Source organism: Centruroides sculpturatus, unplaced genomic scaffold, assembly GCF_000671375.1.
Source record: "Centruroides sculpturatus isolate CEXI.00-Female unplaced genomic scaffold, Cexi_2.0 scaffold1358, whole genome shotgun sequence".
Classification (NCBI taxonomy): Eukaryota; Metazoa; Arthropoda; class Arachnida; order Scorpiones; family Buthidae; genus Centruroides; species Centruroides sculpturatus.
In genome coordinates this window covers 1-20,240 of record NW_019385582.1, presented here as the reverse complement: position 1 = coordinate 20,240, position 20,240 = coordinate 1, and the positions used below count along the sequence as shown (strand labels likewise).

The window sequence follows — 20,240 nt, the reverse complement described above, 5'->3', positions numbered from 1 at the left end:
TTTTTCGGGGATGGTCTGTTCGGATATGTCGGGCCCCGTCCCTCACCACTCGGTCATCCCACTATCGGTTTGGCCCAGTGTTACCACCTGTCCGATTTTCACCCGGACAGCCACCGGGAATCGACTTACTGTCCGGGGTGGACTACTAATTTTGTCCGGGAATATCGTGCGCAACCTGTCGACCTTTTTTTCTGCTTGTACGATTCGTATTCGTGCACGTCTCCAATATCCAATAGAGATAAGTCATCTGTAGTTGTTTTTTCTTAATTTTGTTACTTACGTTACTCCTACCCAAGTCTCCCTAGTCCTTAACTGTAACTGATTTAGAGCCGGCATGCACTGCACGTTATTCTTCTCATTGCAAAATGACATTGCGCATGAGTCAGGAACTTCTGTTCGAACAAAACTCACCTGCCGTCCGGGTCAGCTATTTTGAAAAGGTGGCAACACTAGCCTGGCCGAACCCATAATCATTCTGCTATAAGAGGCCCTCTTAGTGCTCACAGGGCGGAAAGAGTAAAAATATATATATATATATATATGTTTTTGTTTTACTTCTTTTTGTTTTCAACTGTTTTATTAGTAACTGTCTTTTAGATACATGGAAAAAACCTATGACCATAGTATCTTTGCAAATAAATAAAAATAAAATTATTAATGGAAAATGGCAAAGTTTCATCAAAATCGATCGATCAAATTTCGAGAACAAACGCAGTTCTGGGCCATATAGAAGCGGCTTCGCTAACGCTCCACCTTAACTAATTTAACTGTATTATTTTCCCGATTTAAGTTTCGATAATTTCAAGCTGGAAAATTAAACTTCATTTTATTTTCGGAATTAAAACAATTTTTGTCAAAATTTTGTTCCTGTTTCAATTCTTATTATTTAAAATATTATTTTTTGGTAGATGGCGTTGTTTGACAAATTCACATGTGTACAGTAGTCGCTCCTTGAGATTGATAGCCTAGAAACTTATAATTTAGTATTTAGTAGAAGTATCGTGTGAAGAAGAAATTTTATACCGATGAGTCGAGTGGGTTTGTCAAATCCGTTACCTTCTCGCCTAGAACGGTATCAACTAGTTTCTTTTGTAACAAGAAGACCTTTTGAAATAAAGGATGAAGATTTAGTAAGTTATTAGATGCTCTTGAATGAAGCATTATAAATGAATGTAATATAAACTTGTGATTTGAATAATGTATTTTTTGTGCTATCAATTATACTTTTAATTTATATAAGTGTAATAAAGTAAGTAAAATATATTGAAATAAACTATTATGTATATAGGCTAAATCAATAAATAAATGATGAAAAAACAGTGAAAGAATTAGAAGTGCAGCTCTGAATGAGATGGTCTTGACCTTACCTGAGCTGTGGTCTTCGGCTCATAAGGACCAACTGCCTTGTAGGAGCTACATTTATACCAAAAATTAAATATATTTGTTTACAAAGAATATGTAATGTTAAATATTTTAATTTATTGTTAACACTGACTTATTCTCTAAAGTGACAACGGTCGACTTTGTTGGACTTGAGGGCTATGGCATGTGATGTTTATAGTGATGAGGGCCGCACTTTGACACGCTTTACAGGTAATTCCCCGCCTATCCTCTATAAAAATCTACCAAACTGACATCTTCTCCACAGCACTGTTATAAGAAAACATAAAATGTATGGAAATTAGATTGAAAAACCATTAATAATGTTAAAATATTTTTGCTTTAACTTACCGCTGCTAATGTGAAAACAGTGGGTGCTTGTGAGAACTAACAAGTTCTTATAACTGGTTAGTCTAATTTTTATAACTGGGGTAAAGACTTTGTAACAGTGTTGTACTTAATGTGATTATTGAAAAAAATAGGAGCTGAAATATGTCATTATTGTCTGTCTTATGGGGTGCCATAGTCAATCTTGCAGGCCACCTGTTGTCCATTGCTGTTTAAAAGTGATACGGTTATTTATCAGATAAACATTTATTCATACAAATTTTTCCTTATCAAATAAATTGCTGTATATTTGAAAACTAGAAACAAAATAAACTAAAAAATAAATTTTTAATTTCATTGATGTTTGCTTTGATTTACTTTACTTTAATACAAATGAGTTTACACTTATTTTGTAAACATGATTTATCTATCAAGAAAATCTTGAGAAGTATTCGAGTATTATAAATTTAGTAAATGAATGAAGAAAAATGTAGAAAAATTGTATGTATTTGTTTATATTATATGAATTATTTTTCTCTGCAAAATATTACAGATCAAAAGGATGATATGAGTTTTTTTTAATACAATTTAACCATAAACTAGTCATTTTAAACAAATGCTTGACAGGTGGTTTTTTTGCAACTAACACTAAATATTCAGAGGTATGAGTTGTAATGATGTATATAAATGATCTAGGTTTATTTAAAATCTGTTACTGTGGTTTCAATTACATATCTTATATCTTAATTTTTTCATTCATTTAAGATAAAGAACATAATAGAAATTTGGAATATTACTGTTGAGTTATCTCATAAGTATGAAAAATGAACTACTAAAAAATACGAATAAATAATTAAATTAGATCTAATAAATTATTTTTAATTTTATTCTCATTTTACAATTTAAGATCAAATTAGCATTCTATTAACCACTCGACAGTGAGGGACAGATATATCCGTTAAATTCTTTTGGAGGTATCGCCAAAAACTACCACGAGAAAAAAAATTCGCACAAAAAATGAATTATGTAACAATAAAAAAAAAGACTTTTTTTTACTAGACAACTGTTTACAAAATCTTTTTCCAGAACAGTAATGAGAAAAAACGCATGGGAAAAATACTTAAAAAATTTCCTATGTTTATTCTCCACTACTTAGGGATAGCACCATACCTGACTATCCCACTGCTGAGAGGTTAATCAGATAAACTAAACTATACATTTTTATATAGTGTGATCAATAAAAATATTTGAATTTCTTGAATTTTTATTTTTAAAATCAGCCCACCAGTGGCTGAGTGCATAAAGCCATTGAACACTGGTAATTAGTTGGTTATGGATTTGTGCCTCACCAGTGCTGACCACATAGTATTTTCCAAGTTTTCTTCAGGTGTCTAATACTTAAGTAGGCCTAGTTTTCTATAGAAAATCCTAGAAAGTACGTCTCCATGGCATCCATCCATATTTTGCATTGAGTTATTCCATCACTCCACAATCTAAAATATTTAAATAATTAAAAGGCTTATATTAATGAATGTGTAAGTCATTAATCTATATATATAATCGAGATGGGTTGATGATGATGATAATAAGCGCAGAGCCCAAATGGTTAGGAGTTGAAAGTTGAAATTTGTTAGGGGTTAGGGTACGTCACGAGAACGCACACTAAGAAGGGATTTTTCAAAATTCCTCCCCATGGGGGAGAGGGACAGGATTAAGGCTTAACACTCCATCAACAATGGAAGTGTCAACAATGGAAGTGTTGCGTAACAATGGAATTGTTAAGAGAAAGCGACGTGCAAGATGCTGATGCAGTTTTTTTCGTTTTGTGGGAAATCGAACATATTTTTAGACCCATCTAAAAATTCTTTAATTAGTCCGAAAACAGGGGGACCCAATTCTTGCATTCTGTGAAAACGGGTAAGGTTGACAATAACGTAATAATTTTAATCTTTGCTATTGTTACTTTTGCCCAAACAACGCCAGACCTACCTGCTAGTATAATATAAGATTTATCAATATTAGAATGTTGCCAAAGTGAGTATTCTAATTTATTATTACAGATGAAGCTGTTATGATATTAAGTTATAATTTAGCAATTATCATATTCAAAGAAATGAATTAATTGAGAAATGATATTTAAGTAATGTAAATTTTTAATTAGACATTTTATTCCAAATAGACAAAATTTAACATGATATAGGCAATATTTAAAATGTTTTTTGACAGTTTATAAAAAAACATATATATTTATTGAAAAAGTTTTTAATAATCACACACACAAATACTAGTGATTAATTCACTTTTGATTTTTTTTTAATAAAGATTATTAAGTTTTGGGAATTAAATTTTCAAGCTAATGTTTTATGTTTTTAGAGAATATATATATTGAGTGAAATTTCCATAATTATAACAACATAGTCCATTTTAATCAATCCACTAGAATAACTTGAAAAATACTCACCCTACAGAAAAATATGAACTGATGCAAAACTAGTGCCACACACTGTTGAAATCATCAAACTTGTGATATAGAGATGTTGGTCTTGATTCCACAAAAAAATTATAGTTTCCTGATGATATTTTTAGCATTTTTTTTTTCTTGTGAACTTCATACATATACAGTCGACCCCCCTATAAGATAGAGATACGTTCCATTCTCTAGGAATCCGCTTTCTTACGAATCCTTCCAATCACAACCCGACACGTATCAAGTTTACGGACTACGGCTGTTTGAAAGATTTTCTTCCATAAAATTAATCGATTCTAGACTAATCCAACTCAACATTTCCAAAATACGTATATATTTTTTGGGAATAATCCGTATAAACTACGCTATAAACAAAAAATTGTAGGATTACTTACCGAGTGTCACCATTCGACATTGCCATTGCTCAACATTGTTTTCGTCGCGGAACAGCTCAGCAAAGAGCGGCCGATTTCTAACAACTTATTTTTCTGTGAAAACTTCGTAGAACTTCGGAGACATCATTAATATAAATAATTTTAATCGCCGTTGAATAAGAAATGTTTCTTTCACAAGAAATGTATAAAATTACAGTACTGTATTAGACTTACGGTACCTAATTTACATACTGACAGACGATAGTTAGCGTAAAAATCTCCGTAGCGTGGCGCCACGCTAGACGGCGGAAATTATATATTTAATTATAACAAAGTTACAATAAGTTAATATATAATTATATATACAGTACCTAATTTATATATAATTAATATATAATTATATGTACAGTACCTAATTTATATATAATTTATATAATACTGTCCAGACGATAGAAATCTCTCCGTAGCGTGGCGCTACGGACGGCGGGAAAGTAGTTCGGCTTCCCGATGACGTTTGAGGTGTTTATAGGGAACTTTTACTATTTTTTACGGATACCGGTAGCAATTTTTTCGTAGTTTTATAGGAATCGTAACTATAGGGACCGTAATTATAGGGGGGTCGACTGTATACAGATTTACATATGCATGATGTGACAACTGCTCATAAATTCTGATAAGTGCATCTTTCAAAACAGTGTTTTAGGTAAAAGATTGTTTGTTTTTGATATAGAATCATAATATCCAATAAAGAATGTGGGTTCCCATTTTAAGAAAATAAAGTTGAACTCATTTTCACAAATTTTAGTGCCATCTGTGATAAAACTGTGATAAACCTATCTTGTGGACTTATTGAAGTTAACATTTTTGGTTTAATGAACTTTTTTTGTAGAATGCATATTTTTTGAGTTATTCCAGTGGATTGATTAAACTAGACCATCCTGTTTCTAACTATGATTTTAAAAAACTAACAAAAGATAAAATAAATATTAATTGGACATTTTTGTTTTAAGTAAGCACATTTTCAAATCACTGTTTTTTCCTTTATTTCAGATGGGAAGATGTCGTATGGTAACTGAATTCGAAAAGCTGAACAGAATAGGAGAAGGAACCTATGGAATTGTTTGTAAATAAACCATTATTATTCTAAATAAACTTATATGAAAAGCATTTAATATATAATTCTAGTTGTTCAAATACTAAATATTAAATGAAAACTGCTAAATATTCTATTTTGCTATATTTAACATAATAAAGAAATTAAAAATTTTGGAAATTTGCTGTTGAGATGGGAAAAGTTGTTGTGCCTATATGATAAATTTCCAAATTATTAAAATTGATCATTCAGATTACTGATTTGAATAATTAGGAATTGGTTTAAGACTTTCTTCCACAAATACAAGATGTTCCTAACTTATTTACCTGATTAAGAAACTCAATAGAGAAAAAAGCAATTTTTTCTTTTTTAGAAAGTTCCCAAGAACTTGTGTTAGGTATTTGAGTATTTTTTGGGTGTGGTCCTTATTAGCTCACATAACAGCAAACAAGCTAATTCAAGTTCCAGAAACTAGTGTCTCACTCTACCATCAAAAATTCTAATCACATTGTAGTAATACAGAATTTTAGAGTTATTTTGTGACCTAACTTCTCAAGGAATTTGAATACTCTAATTAACCATTTACTTCAATCTAATTATCAACATGTTAACTTATATTCAACTACTCAGTAACAGCTAGTTACTAACTATTGTGTACAAGACAAATTGGCAGCATTATGTTACTTTATTCTCAATAATTTTTAAGAATTACATTCATTACTTGTTTTCATGGTCTCAATTCTCAGAAGAATTGTTTAATTCTTAAAAGTTCTCAGTTCTGCCCCTAGTTAATTAAGATCCAATAAAAACCCTGTCTCCTTATCAGGTGACCTGCATTTCTTTTACAAGGCTCAAAATTGTTCTTGGAATAGGTGATGACTAGTCCCTGAATTTTCCTGGATTCATTGGGATTGTTTTTTGACCGATTTCCAAACTTTTCCTCTGTTATCTATAACAAAGCCAGGAAAGTAAAAATAGGAATCCATGACTTTGTTTTCAATATACATAGGTATTTCAGTGATAATGTCCATGCTCTCTGATGCTAGCAGAATTTAGGCCTAAAATAAAATCAATATTACCTATACCTAATGGAAAATAAGTGCAAAAAATGAACAAAACACAAAAACAAAGCAATCAATGGAGATTGCTTTGTTCTTGAATCATCTCTCTGTATCTGACCAGTGCAAAGATCGTGTCTCTTGTGGCCTGCAGGTATGAGGATAGTCTCTTTTGTGGCAGCAAGAGCAAAGTTCACCTGTCCGCATCTGTTAAATACTGAACAAGGATCACCTTTTCTGTGCCTAACAGGTGCAGAGATTGCTTCTTTCCTTCTGGCTTGGCTTCAATTCTATTGTGATATGACAAAGTTGCACAATGTTCTAGTATAATACATTCTAATCATGTCAAAAAGTTTTTTCAAATGCAAATTTTTATTTAAAAAGAGAAAAAATATAAAACTTAACATTTTATTTAAACATTTTGAATTTTATCCAAGTAATCTACAATCTTTTTTAAAAGATTCGTTTTAAAAACAGTAATTTGAAACTATATATTAATTTATTAATATTTTTATTAAAATAAAAAATATTTAAAAAATTTTTTTAAATGAATAATTATTTCATTGTTTGAAATTTGTTAACTAACATATACATAACTTTATGGTATATTTATTCTAGATAGAGCAAGAGACACTCAAACGAATGAAATAGTTGCAATGAAGAAAATGAGGATGGAAAGAGAAAAAGATGGTAATAAATCTTAATACTTTGAATTTTATTGAAAATTTATTTAATCTAAGTTTAAATATTGTTTATAATCTAATTATTAAAATTGTTTGTTGTAAATTAATTGTTCATTAATTTCAATTTGTATGCAGATATTTTTTTCAATTCTCAAGTGGTAACTGGTTTTTTAAGATACATTCTATCATAAAGCTTGATAGAGGCAAGCCGTCAAGTAAGCAACCAAACAAACAAACAGCTTAACAAAGCAAACTTTACTGTACTAGAATTAGAACACTTTCTGCTTATCTGAATTCACATTTTATTAGAAAACTAAAGATATATGCATCATCTAGACAAAATATGAGTATCATTATCATTTGCTAATTTTTTCAACCTACATACCAAATTTTATCAATTTCCATCCATTTGTTCTTGAGAGATCAATTTTCATTGATATTTTTCATTTCACTTAAAAATTCTTTTCTCCTTCAGTCAAAAAAGTTACATTTCATGAAATATCTAGTAGGGGCACACACATTATTATGTATGTCATTTTAATTTTAATTTTTTTTTTTTGACAAAGTTTAAATTTTTAAATAACACAATATTGAACCTAAATATTTAAGATTAGTCTATACTAATTTATTGTTCGAACTATGAATTAGACATGGAAAATCCAGTTCCGCTTCTGGAACCGTTGGAACTGATTCGAGTGAGAAACTATTCCNGAACTGCTTAGTCTGTTGGACTCAACAATTTCTCATCAGTTTTATATATATATATATAATAGAATATTTCTCTCTCTGTTCTTGGTTTTTTCCCCAATCTGTACCAAATTTTTTATACTTAATCTCTTGATTCCAAGGAAAATATAGACTTCTGTGAAATCTGAATGCCTCACTCTCCTCCCAATTTGATCTCCGTGATACTTTGTGATAAACATAACAATGGTTGGTTAAAATAGCCAAACTTATAATTTTCATTTTAATGTTTATCCTTCTTACTTTTTGGCTGGGCAATGCTGCATTTATCTGCTAGTTTACTAATAAAAACAAATAATTAAGAACTCTGATAAAAGTATAAATTTTTAAAATATCTTTATAAATTTAAAATACTCAAAACTAATTTCATTATTCCTTAAAAGTTGTGGAACATTGTCAATTAGTTTTATGTTCAAATCCAGATAAAGATTTTACTGTTCTGTTAAAAGCTGTATTTGTAAAAGTACAAAATGAAGAATGCATTGGTAGTTCTGGAACTGGAACTGTCCATGTGGGACTGTTTCTAGTAGTTTTGAGTTTGAAGTGGTTCTGACCAGAATTACCCATCTCTAACTTTGGAACATTTAAAATTAAAATCATTGGAAGTAGAAATATTTGCATATTTGTTTTTTATTGGATACCTATTTGTATTTTGAAAAAATTTGGAGATTTGATTTCATTATTCTAGTTTTATTAAATTATGGATCATTTATTTACTACACTGTCTGTTAGTGATAAAACAACTATTATACATAATGGAAAATTAGAGGATTTGCGCATGACTTGTTTTGTCCACATTCTACAAAACTGTACTTATTATTCAATGTTACCACCAAATTATATCAAAAATCCTACAATTCTTTTTCCTGTCAGATTTGATATCAATCATATACAAATTATGCATATCAATGATCATTGGATTTACTCTTATTACAATTTATTATTGCTCTCTTATTATCTATGCTCTTATTACACAAAACATATTTATATATATGATGCTGTAAATTATGGTAAAATATCTGTGGAACTCAAAGTATTCTTATGGAGATTGTATGCTCATATTAATATTGACATCTCTGAAGTTTCCAAGGGTACACAGCAACAATTAAATAAAATTGACTGCAGTGTATATGTAATCACTTTTGCTGTCTCCTTAGCATTTGCTGTCAAACCTGGTACTGTACAATTTGATAAGATCATAGATAAATGCATTTTCATTTGTTGAAAATATTTAATTTGTCTAAATGACACAATGTCAGACTGCAATTTTTAATCATATTTTTAATTTATTTCATTTAAAATATATGCTCTCCACCTCAAATTAGTAGTGGTTTTCCCCTGTACATCATACTTTTCTTTTAACAATAGAGTCATGCCAATCATCTATCTAATTCCTTTCAGGAAAAAATTTTTGAATTGAAATAACATGACTTCCACTTTGCATTTGAAGTTTGTATATAGTTAATTGGGACCTTCCGCCTCTAATCTTTCCATATCTGGTCTTGGCTTTCATCTATCTAACTCCATTCTTGAGATTAAAGAAAGACAGACAGACTGACAATGGTAAGAATTTATAGGTCTGCAACTTTTCAAATTGCAACCCAATTAGAGCATTTTCCAAAGATACCATTTTGAAGATGTTGTTGGAAAAATTAAATCCTTGCCACTTTTTCCAAATAATAATTTGAAATATATTTAAAGAATTATTTTAAAATTTATCTTTATATTTATTTGTCCATTATGGAGAATCCTTATGTGACATTTTTCGTCTTATGGCCTTCCACAGGTAAATATGCACATTGTAGATGAGGGAACTAATGTATCTGTTTATAAAGCATGAAATGAAAAACCCGGTGATATCTCCAAAAACATACCTGTAAACCTTACAGGTACAGAAACTGCCATCAATCATGTGTAGGGATCAATCTTTTTCAAATTATTAATACTGTTTTATCATAGATGTACATGAAGAAACACAGTAAAGTATGAAACCTTCATTCAATGACTCTATTTTACATTCATAATTATTTCGTATGGAAAGTTGTTATATCAGAGATGTCAAGTTATTGTTCCAATGTCAAAAGCTGTAATAGTGTCAAGAATTTTCATTATATACAGTTTTAGTATCAGTGCCAATGTCACTTTTAATAAAACAATATTTTGATTTTCAAATGCACAGTTTGTGGTGCATTACAGATTTATTTTATTACTTAGTATTTCAAAGTTTATTTCATTGTAAACAGTTTGAAGAATTGTTATATTATTTACACTTTAAAGCAACAGGGAAAGAAATTGTGATCTGTAATGAATGCACTGCCAAGTGTGTGTTTGAAAACCAAATATTGTAAACCAAAGTGACATTAGCACTAATAGCAAAACTGTATATAATAAAAATTCTTGACACCACTATTACAGCTGTTGGTGTCGGAATGATTACTTGACATCTCCGATATCACAACTTTTCATACCGAAATAATTATGAATGTAAAATTTAGTCATTGAATGAAGGTTTCTTACTTTAAGATAAAACAGTAATAATTCGAAAACAATTAATCTATGCATGCTTGACAACAGTATCTATATTTGTAAAGTTTACAGGTATGTTTTTGGAGATTAAATATACTGTAACAGTTTAATGGAGTACATCTTGTAGTGCCACTTTTAAAGATAAAATCATCTGCATACAAATAACTTTTAATATTTTCTATTTAAACTAGCAGACCCCGCCACGCATTGTTGTGGCTCAAAATGTATCTATTATAAATTTATAACACTTTCCCTGTGGGGGGGATTTTTCGAAAAATTTCTTCTTAGTGTACATTCTCTTGACGTATCCTATTAAAATGCAATCAAAAACGCAAAAACCCGCATCTAAAATAGTATAAATAGAAGCAGAGTTCTTTACGGTAAGCCTTAATCCCGTCCATCTCCCGGGGGGATTTTGACACGTATATTATATAAAAACACATGCGTATTTGAATGCAGCATTGTGTCAAAATTTCAAAGGAATCGGTAGGAACAAACAAACATTACATTTTTATTTATATAAATAGATAGAAGATGATCCGCTTTAGTTCATTTTCACAGAAAAGCATAATGCCTCACAGGAAAGCAAACTTAGGGCGTCATACTCATAGCGCCATCTGTTGGACATAAAATCCTTAACCCTAGATGATATACAGTAGAGCGTCGTTTATCCGAATCAATTGGGGACTGGGGTGGTTCGGATAACTTATTTTTTGGATAACGAATCATGTACGAAAAAATATATTAATTTATCCCATGTTGAAATTTCTCTCCGTTGCGTGTCGCTTCGCGTTGAATTTTCATCGATGTTAAGCCTAACGAAGACTATTGTATCGTTAAAAATTATTTTTTTATTTTGTACAAACAAAATAAATTTATTGAAAAATATAAAAACAATAAAAAATTATACTTCAGATGTTAATTTAGTATCAAAAACGTAAAATATTTGAGTAGCNCAGTTTTATTTATTTTTTAGTATTATTATTTTGGTATTTAAATATTTGCATTCTAAAAATGTTCATGAAATTGCTTTTAGGTTAAATGCATCATGTTGCAGTTATTTTCTGGACTACAGTATTTGCATAAAAATTTTATTGTTCATAGGTAACGTATAATTTTATAATTTTTATATTCTTAATTATAAATATTGGCATGTAATTGATTATAAAAAATTTTTTGAATAATTTTAGAGATTTGAAAGTTTCCAATTTACTTCTGACTGATAAGGGGTGCTTAAAAATTGGTAAGATAGAAGATATATATTAATAAAAAAAACCCTGTAAGCTACATAAATGCATTAAGTTCTGTTTATTAGCTGATTTTGGTCTGGCTAGAAAATATGGTCTTCCTGTAAAACCAATGACTCCTAAAGTAGTTACATTATGGTAAAATTATTTTTTCATTTTAAAATAATATAAAAAGTATTAATAATTATTTAAAAATTGTGTTCATTTTGTTTATTAGGTATAGAGCTCCTGAACTGCTATTACAGTCTAAAACTCAAACCACAGCTATAGATATGTGGTAAGTATATAAGAAATAAAATAAGTAATTCATTTATATCTTCAAATTTGAAAACTGGAGTATTGTTTTAAATTTACAAAATAATAATAATTAACTAAGAAAATACAATATTTTAAAATGATTTTATATTCTATATGTGATTTTGTTTATAATTTTTTTATGTACAATGAGATGCAATATGTTAATGACATATATCATGTTTGAAAAGAAATAATTAATTACATTTATTACATTCATATATATTAAACTTTCATTAATATGACCTTCTGAAACTGGAAAAAAGAATGTGTGTTTAAAAATTTTCGTTTGCCTGAAAACAATGAACATAGATTCATTGAAAGCACTAGCAATATAAAAAGCTATTAATAATGCCATACTCAGTGAATTTTCCTTCCTGCTGTCTAATATGAAGATCAAGCAATATTATATGAAAAAGAAGCATTAAGTGAATTAAAATATTAAATGCATATCTTATTTCTCACATCATGAAGTGAGAAATAATTTGTACAAATTAATAAAATTTTGGACAGATACTCAAATGGCTAAAGTACAAAGATAAAAACTGAATTGTACAAAAGCCTATGCAGATAAAATTTCATACAAACAAAAGCTTGTGTACAAAACTTTATTGGACAAAACAATATATGTCTTCATTATCATTAATATTATGAAAGTTGTTTTATACAAATTATTTTTAGCTTCTGCAATCAGTTCTTATTTTAAAAAAATGATAAAACTTAAGTTTTCATTGGGAAAGGAGTATATAGAAGAGGTGGCCAGCACACTATGTGGATAGAGTGATATTAATTTCTCTCTCTCTCTCTGTTAGGCTTTCCAGGTACTATTTAACATTTTAGAGATGCAAGATGGGGTCAAAAACTACAAAAACTTTCCAAATTAAAGTCTGACTTATCATGAATTTGTTATTAAATAATAATAATAATTATATATAATACATAATGTACAGGAATGGCAAATCTAAGTGGGGTTGCTAAAATAAAAAACTAAGCATAATATTATTTTATGTACCACATGAATTTTAAAGATGGTATAAAGATTAAATTTCAAAAAATGCTATACTATGAGGTGGGTAATTTTATTAATGTTTGAAAAAGATTTACATGAAAATCACTAAAAATTGAAAAGAAACAAACTACAAATAATAATAACTAGCCGCATGTGCTTGCATTTCTTGGGCTTTTGAGGAGGTGGAGGATTGATGAGGTTGGGTTGGGAGAAGGTGATAAAAGCAATGGTCTTAGTAACTAAAATTTGTTTATTGATCTGAGTATTTGCGATAATGAAACTGCAAAACAAAAAATTGCTTGAGCCAAAATTAATAGGGAATGTTATTAAATAATAATAAATATTATATATAATACATATAGTACAGCTTTGAGTGTTNAAACTGCAAAACAAAAAATTGCTTGAGCCAAAATTAATAGGGAATGTTATTAAATAATAATAAATATTATATATAATACATATAGTACAGCTTTGAGTGTTGATATTATGGGATCCCACAGTTTTTTCCTAGGGTTTTGAAGAATATTCATACCAAATTTGGTCTGAATATTTTGAAAGGTATAGAAGCTTTTACTTCTCTGGGTCAGGAAAGAGTCACACAAAGAATATAATGACTGAAAACCAGCTCTGCTAAATAAATACCAACTTCACCAAGCATCTGTCCTTACTTAGCTTTCATTCATTGCCATAGTGAATGCCAGGATAATGGGAAATTGAAGTCATTTAATTGTAAAAGGAAAATGCTCTCTCTTGAAGTTAGTAGTATTTGAGGAAGCATGTGAATGGTTCTGCGGTGTTTGCCCATCAGGATCTCGATGTTAATTGTGTTGTTAAACATACTTTGTATAACTAATCTTATTCCATTAATTAGCCAACCCTATTTTTGTGTCGAGGTTCATGGTGAACATGATTACAATTCTGATCTTTAATGTTAACTTGTGTGGTTGATATCCACTCATCTCAATCATGTGCAGAAATTCTATTGGATATCTCAAGAATACCTAGCAACATATTCTTGAGTAGTTGAGATTTTTCCGTGCAGAAAGTTTTCAAGAACCTCATGAGAATGGATGAAATACAACTTTACTTTTCCATTATGGCAACAGTCACTAAAATGAAAGTTGTTTCTACTACTGACTTTTTGCATTCAAAATGTAAAGTCAAACAACTTGCATGAGTTCCCAACATATTTGTCCTGTAGACTTTGTAATTTTGCCACTTCCCCACACCTAAACCATTGTACCTTTCTCAAATCTCTCTTCAGCAGCATCATCTACAGGATAAGAGCTTTAAGTGGATACCTGAACCATATTTTTAGCCCCAGTTGTTTACTCAAAGTTCAAAAATTGAAACCCTCTTTCAATTAATATATAGATAATTGAGAATTTTGCAGTTGCATTTTACTTATTTATAAATTTCAAATAAATATTTTTATTTAAAAATTATTTGAGTTTCAATGAAATTCTATTACTTGCTTTGTTCATCACTAGGTATAGTGTTGATTATATTTTATTAAAATATTTAAGATATAAATTAATAAACAATTTAAGACTATACAACAGCAAGTCTTTCAACATCTTTTCTCACTCCTCGGGAAAATAAGTCTTATGACAGAGTGAGAAAGGACATTGAAAGACTCGTCATTGTATTCTTAAATTATTTATTAATTTTACAACTATTATCCTGGCAATTTTATCAAATAAGATATAAATATTATTAGTGTATTGCACTTTCACAAATTTATTCAAATTACATGATAAGCAGTTACATGTATAATTGAAAAGTTTATACAGTTTCATAAATATTGAAGCTGACCTTATTTCATAATCTGTAAACTGAAAATAAAGGTTACATGTTATTTTTGCAAACTTAAGTTTTCTTCTGTTTCTTTTAAATAAATAAAAATTGATTGCAAAGTTGTAAAGCAGTATACAATCTTTTATCCCTATAGACTTTTGTCATTTGAGTTTGTCTTGGAATCAGTTTATTCCTATTATTATTCATGGAATCATTTATTAGTATTTATATTATATTTGTATTAAATTTAAAATTTATTTAAATAGGCTATGTATATTTATAATTACTCATTTTAGAGTGTTTTATTTATTTATGTAATAATAAATTTATTAAAATTATTTATTATGAACATTAAGTGAATATTAATGAAATTTCAATATTAGTTTCTTTCATTTTAATTTCAGGGCAGCTGGTTGTATTTTGGGAGAATTACTATTACATAAACCACTTCTACCAGGGAGATCAGAAATTCATCAGTTAGAACTTATTGTTGATTTGTTAGGAACTCCAAATGATAGTATTTGGCCTGTAAGCTTAACAAATTTTATTTTGGTTTCATTGATTTGTAATCCTATATATTTTTTGTGTTCATTTTCAACTGATTAGATTTTAATTTTGTACATATTTATTTATTTTGTCAAAAGAATAAATTACTTGTTAAAAATAAATATTCAGATAGTTGGATGGCCAAGGTGGTTAAGCTGTCAGACTACTACTGTGGAGTTTTGGGATCAAAGAATTTTTTATGGACAGTCTGTCTCTTATATGTCAAACTTTGTCCCTCACTAGTTGGCCACCCCATTGTTGTCCTGGCTGAACCCACAATGGATATGGTTTAAAAAGTCCTCTTAGTGACCATTGGATAAAAAGAATCTTAAAATAATAGCAATTTGAATGTACATTTAATTATAGATTCTCATTTATCTTAACTGTAATCATCTGTAAAATGATAAGAGATGTGTCTGAGAATTCTTTAGTTAACAGATTTTTAAAATTTTATTTACTGTATATCTGCACAGATAAGACGATAGTTGAATCATAAAAAAAAGGCCCCCAAAATCCGGGGTCATCTTATAGGACAGATACAAAAAAAAAAATTCTCGCATTTATCATCTAAGGCACAAATATCTCCTCAAGTACATCCTCACTTTCATTGTTGAGAAGCTTGTCATGTGGGTCCAATTCTGTACCTAGCAAGTCGATTTCTGCTTCATCATCAGTATCCCATAACAAATCGTCCTCAGTGCCATCCATGGCATTAGAAATTCCACACTTTTTGAAGGATTTGATCACTGTTTCCACTTTCACTTTTTCCCATGATTTGATCATGAAATCACACTGCACATCAAGTGACACAGCCCACAAAGCTCCACCTTTCATATACAACTTTTCACCACTCATCATCCAGTCATTCCATTGTTTACACATGTGATCTTTGAATGATTTAATCAGAGACACTTCTAAAGATTGTAGCATCAAAGTTAAACCACCCGGTATAACAGCAATCTTAGTGTTGTTCTGTGCTAAATGATTTTTAGTGTTCTCAGTTACGTGACTGCAAAACATATCCCACACCAACAAACTGTGCTGATTTCATAGAGCATCTGGTTGCCTCTGCCTCACATTTTCCATCCACAATTTTACACTATTTTCATCCATCCACCCCTTTTCTTGAAAATGTATGAAAATGCCTGGCAGGAATTTTATTTTAGTAGTAGTTTTTCTCTTGAAAATGACCATGGGTTTTAACTTTGTTCCATCTGCCATGCATGTTAATACTACTGTAAACCTGGTCTTTTCACAGCCTGTACTTCTGACTTGAACAGTTTTTATGTCTTTTGTTTCCAAAGTTCTATTGTTTATCGTGTTGAAGTTCATCGATGTTTTATCCATCTTTCCAATATTAGATAATGGAAAGTTGTATTTTTGCCTCATACCAGTAACAAACTTGTGAAAACTCGTGACTCTATGGTCAAGATCTTGTGGTAATATCTTTGCAATTTTTGTTTTCTGTCGTATTACCAGATTTTTTCTGTTCATGAAACGATCGCACCAACCTACTGTTGCTTTAAATTCTTTGCCTTGTTCTGGATTGGCCCATGCCCACTTCAATGCATAAGCCCTAATCATGTTTCTTGTAACAACATAACAATTCTGCAACATTATCTTCTAAATCTGGCCAGCAAGCTAGTCCTCTCCTCGTAAAACATTTTTTCATTGGCATTTTTTTAATAGCATCTTCATTCTTTCTCTAATCTCTTACCATCTTCTCTGTTATATTGAAAGCCCTTGCTGCAGCACAGTTGTTTGATTGTTTAGCCTTTTTATGACTTTTAACTTGAAGCTTGCTTCATATTTCCTTTTCGTTTGTTCCATGATTTTCTTTTCTCGTCTTTTTATTTTTGTCGCTCACACATGTTCCTTTTCAAAACTTGTTTCAGTGTTGCCAGATCTAGAAGCTTCTGCATTTTGATGTTGCCAGATGTTTTTTTCTTTCACTCCATGCTTCAAAACATTATTCAGAAATTACAATCTTTACAGTTTCCATGCATTCTACTACTACTACTACTACTACTACTACTACTACTTGTTATTAAACCTGCACAAAATTGACCTGAATATAATACAATACAATACACAAAAAACATACACAATCAAACAATCTTGGGTCTAGAAGGACTTCCATGATAATACAATAGACATCTAATGATCTTAACCAGGATCATGTTAATAAAACTGCATCAAATTGTGACTAGTTTAGAGATGCCTCTGTGGTGAGCTGGAAGGATTCAATATTACTATACAATACCAGTTAAGGCCAAACAAAGCTGGATTATATAGGGCTATAATATGACTACTATTTATTATGTTATAGCATGATTATAATAAAGTGAGTCATTTGGTCTTAATTGAAAATTGAGTTATTGGATGTTTATATTTGTATTTACAATATCAGGTCATAAATACAAAAAAATTATAAAAAGTATACATGATACATTATCATACATGAACCTATACAGCATATCATATTGTGTTGCAAATTTGTAGCACAAACAGATTACTTACATTGACATAACTAAACAAACAAAATACACGAAAGGCTTGTATACGAACAATTATACACACCCGGCTACCATGCTACAAATACACATCACCATCAAGCTGAAAAAACAACACACGCAAAACTGTATACTATGGCCAAGTTGTAATCACAGACAGAAAAGAAGACATCATATTCATTGATAAACAAGAGAAAATCACATACATCATAGACATAGTTGTAGTAAACACCCACAACATCAAAATACACTGAAAAATTAGTAAGTATTTAGAATTTGCACATGAAATAAAACATCTGCAAAGAATATAGATAAGGTACTTATTATGATGATTTTTTTCTTACCTAGGTATTTACCACATACAATATATAAAAGTTTTAAAACATTGTCTTAACAACAGCACATAAATAACATTACAGAAATCTACCATACTAAACATGTGCCATATACTCAAAAAAATCTTAAATACTGATAAAAAAAAAAACACAATAACAGCACATAACAGGTTTTTTGATAACTGTTTTCATCTTGGTTCTACATAGCACTAAATACAAGATTAACTGAGTAGGATACAATTTACTAACAATAAATAATGTAAAATGTAATGTTTCTATCATTATATCATTATAAAAATGTAAGGAGAGGATTTTGACAAATAATTATAATATTTTAATATGGTTGATTCTGCTTAATTGGGACACATTGGACTTGGACTAATTTGTCCTAATAAAGCAAATTTTAAGAGAACAGACAAAAATCTAAGATAAAAATGTGAGCAATGAAGATAAAAACCATTCATTGAAAAAATAATTAATATTTAGTATGAATACAAGTATGTAAACTGTCCTTTGGGACTTTTCTATTGATTTGTTAAAATAAATAAATAAATTCAATTTCAAAAATAACACATTAAAATATAATCATTAAACAAAAAAAGAACAATTATGCTTGATAAATTTCTGCAAAAATATCTTGACACCTTTCATCTTGGATAGTGTGTTAAAACAGCCATTTCATCTGCATTGTAGATTTGATCAGGACTAAATTTCTGTAGCAATTCAGGCAACTTAATTGATTTCACTCTTTGGTGCTTGTAATGTCCACTGTTTTTCATTGTTTGCTCTCTCAAATTTTATTCAGGTCTAGTTTCTAGTTTCCATCTCAATAACCACCCATCTGTAGCTTTGAAATTTGCATGACCCATTTTTATAGCTAACTGTTCTGATTTGGTTTTTAACACCAGCCCATTACCATATGCTTCTTTTTGCTGCTTATTCTGCCTTGATAAAGCAGCAGGATGTCCCAAATAAGCAAAGTAAATTTGCCTTATATTATCTCTCTTGTTTCCATCTTTCAATATATTTCCCAAATAAACAGAAGTCCCAATTAATCAAAACATATTGTATTGATTTAAATAAAAAGCAATATTGTATTACAATAGAAAGAATAGAATATGAATATTTCCATTATTACTGTATAATTTCCAGTATCTTCTTTTACCTCTCTGCTGAACATGAAAAAAATGTATTAAATAGCTCAGTACTGCTCAAGTACAAATTATAAATAATTAAGAGAACTTCATGAAGTTCTCTTAATTATTTATATTTTCAAAGTTATGAAAATTAATCTTTTCTCTTTCAAGATATTCAAATAAAAACTGAAAAAAAGCAGTTACAAACACAACAGTCATTAATACCTAAATAGCATCACCTTTATAAAGCATCAATATATACTTTGAACAGATGTTTTATATAAAATATTAGAGAATCCTTCACCATCTATGACTTATTGTGTAATTTTGCATTTAAAATGGCATTATCACCAAAACACTTGACTTTTAAAGTCTCAAAATCAAATCTGTGTATAAGCTTTGCCACTGTACATAATTCTTATTGTTTGAAGATTTTCAGTTTAGTTCCACATTTGTTGTAGCCAATTTGAGAGAGAAAACAAATGAATGTATTAAATTGAGGTTTGACTGTATTTACAAAGATCTTTGCAGTAGATGTGTTAAAGGCAAAGTAGTTCATAAACTGAATAAGTAAAATTTGTTTAAAACTAGTTTTTTTTGACAGAATATTCTCATAAAGAACAAACTCAGTATCATTGACTGCCTATTTTATTTAATTGACATTATTTTCATAATTATCCAATAGTTTCATTTTAATATTTCTACTTATTC

At 29.5% G+C, this 20,240-nt stretch overlaps 1 protein-coding gene across 1 annotated transcript; it reads left to right on the top strand.

Moving 5' to 3' along the window:
* The first annotated feature begins 928 nt into the window (after positions 1–928).
* On the top strand, positions 929–15,788 carry LOC111640316 (cyclin-dependent kinase 10-like). The gene is made up of 10 exons (XM_023386324.1): positions 929–1,130; positions 5,599–5,671; positions 7,318–7,389; positions 8,510–8,637; positions 11,689–11,756; positions 11,843–11,895; positions 11,968–12,037; positions 12,117–12,176; positions 15,404–15,551; positions 15,675–15,788. Exons 1-10 carry the CDS (start codon positions 1,026–1,028, stop codon positions 15,786–15,788), a joined length of 891 nt encoding a protein of 296 aa, XP_023242092.1. The 5' UTR covers positions 929–1,025.
* Positions 15,789–20,240: the final 4,452 nt, after the last annotated feature.

Coding starts and splice junctions, on each gene's coding strand:
- LOC111640316 (XM_023386324.1), top strand. CDS start 1,026: ATGAGTCGAGTGGGTTTGTCAAATCCGTTACCTTCTCGCCTAGAACGG. Junction 5,672..7,317: donor AGGAACCTATGGAATTGTTT/GTAAATAAACCA, acceptor TATTTATTCTAG/ATAGAGCAAGAGACACTCAA. Junction 11,896..11,967: donor TAAGGGGTGCTTAAAAATTG/GTAAGATAGAAG, acceptor TCTGTTTATTAG/CTGATTTTGGTCTGGCTAGA.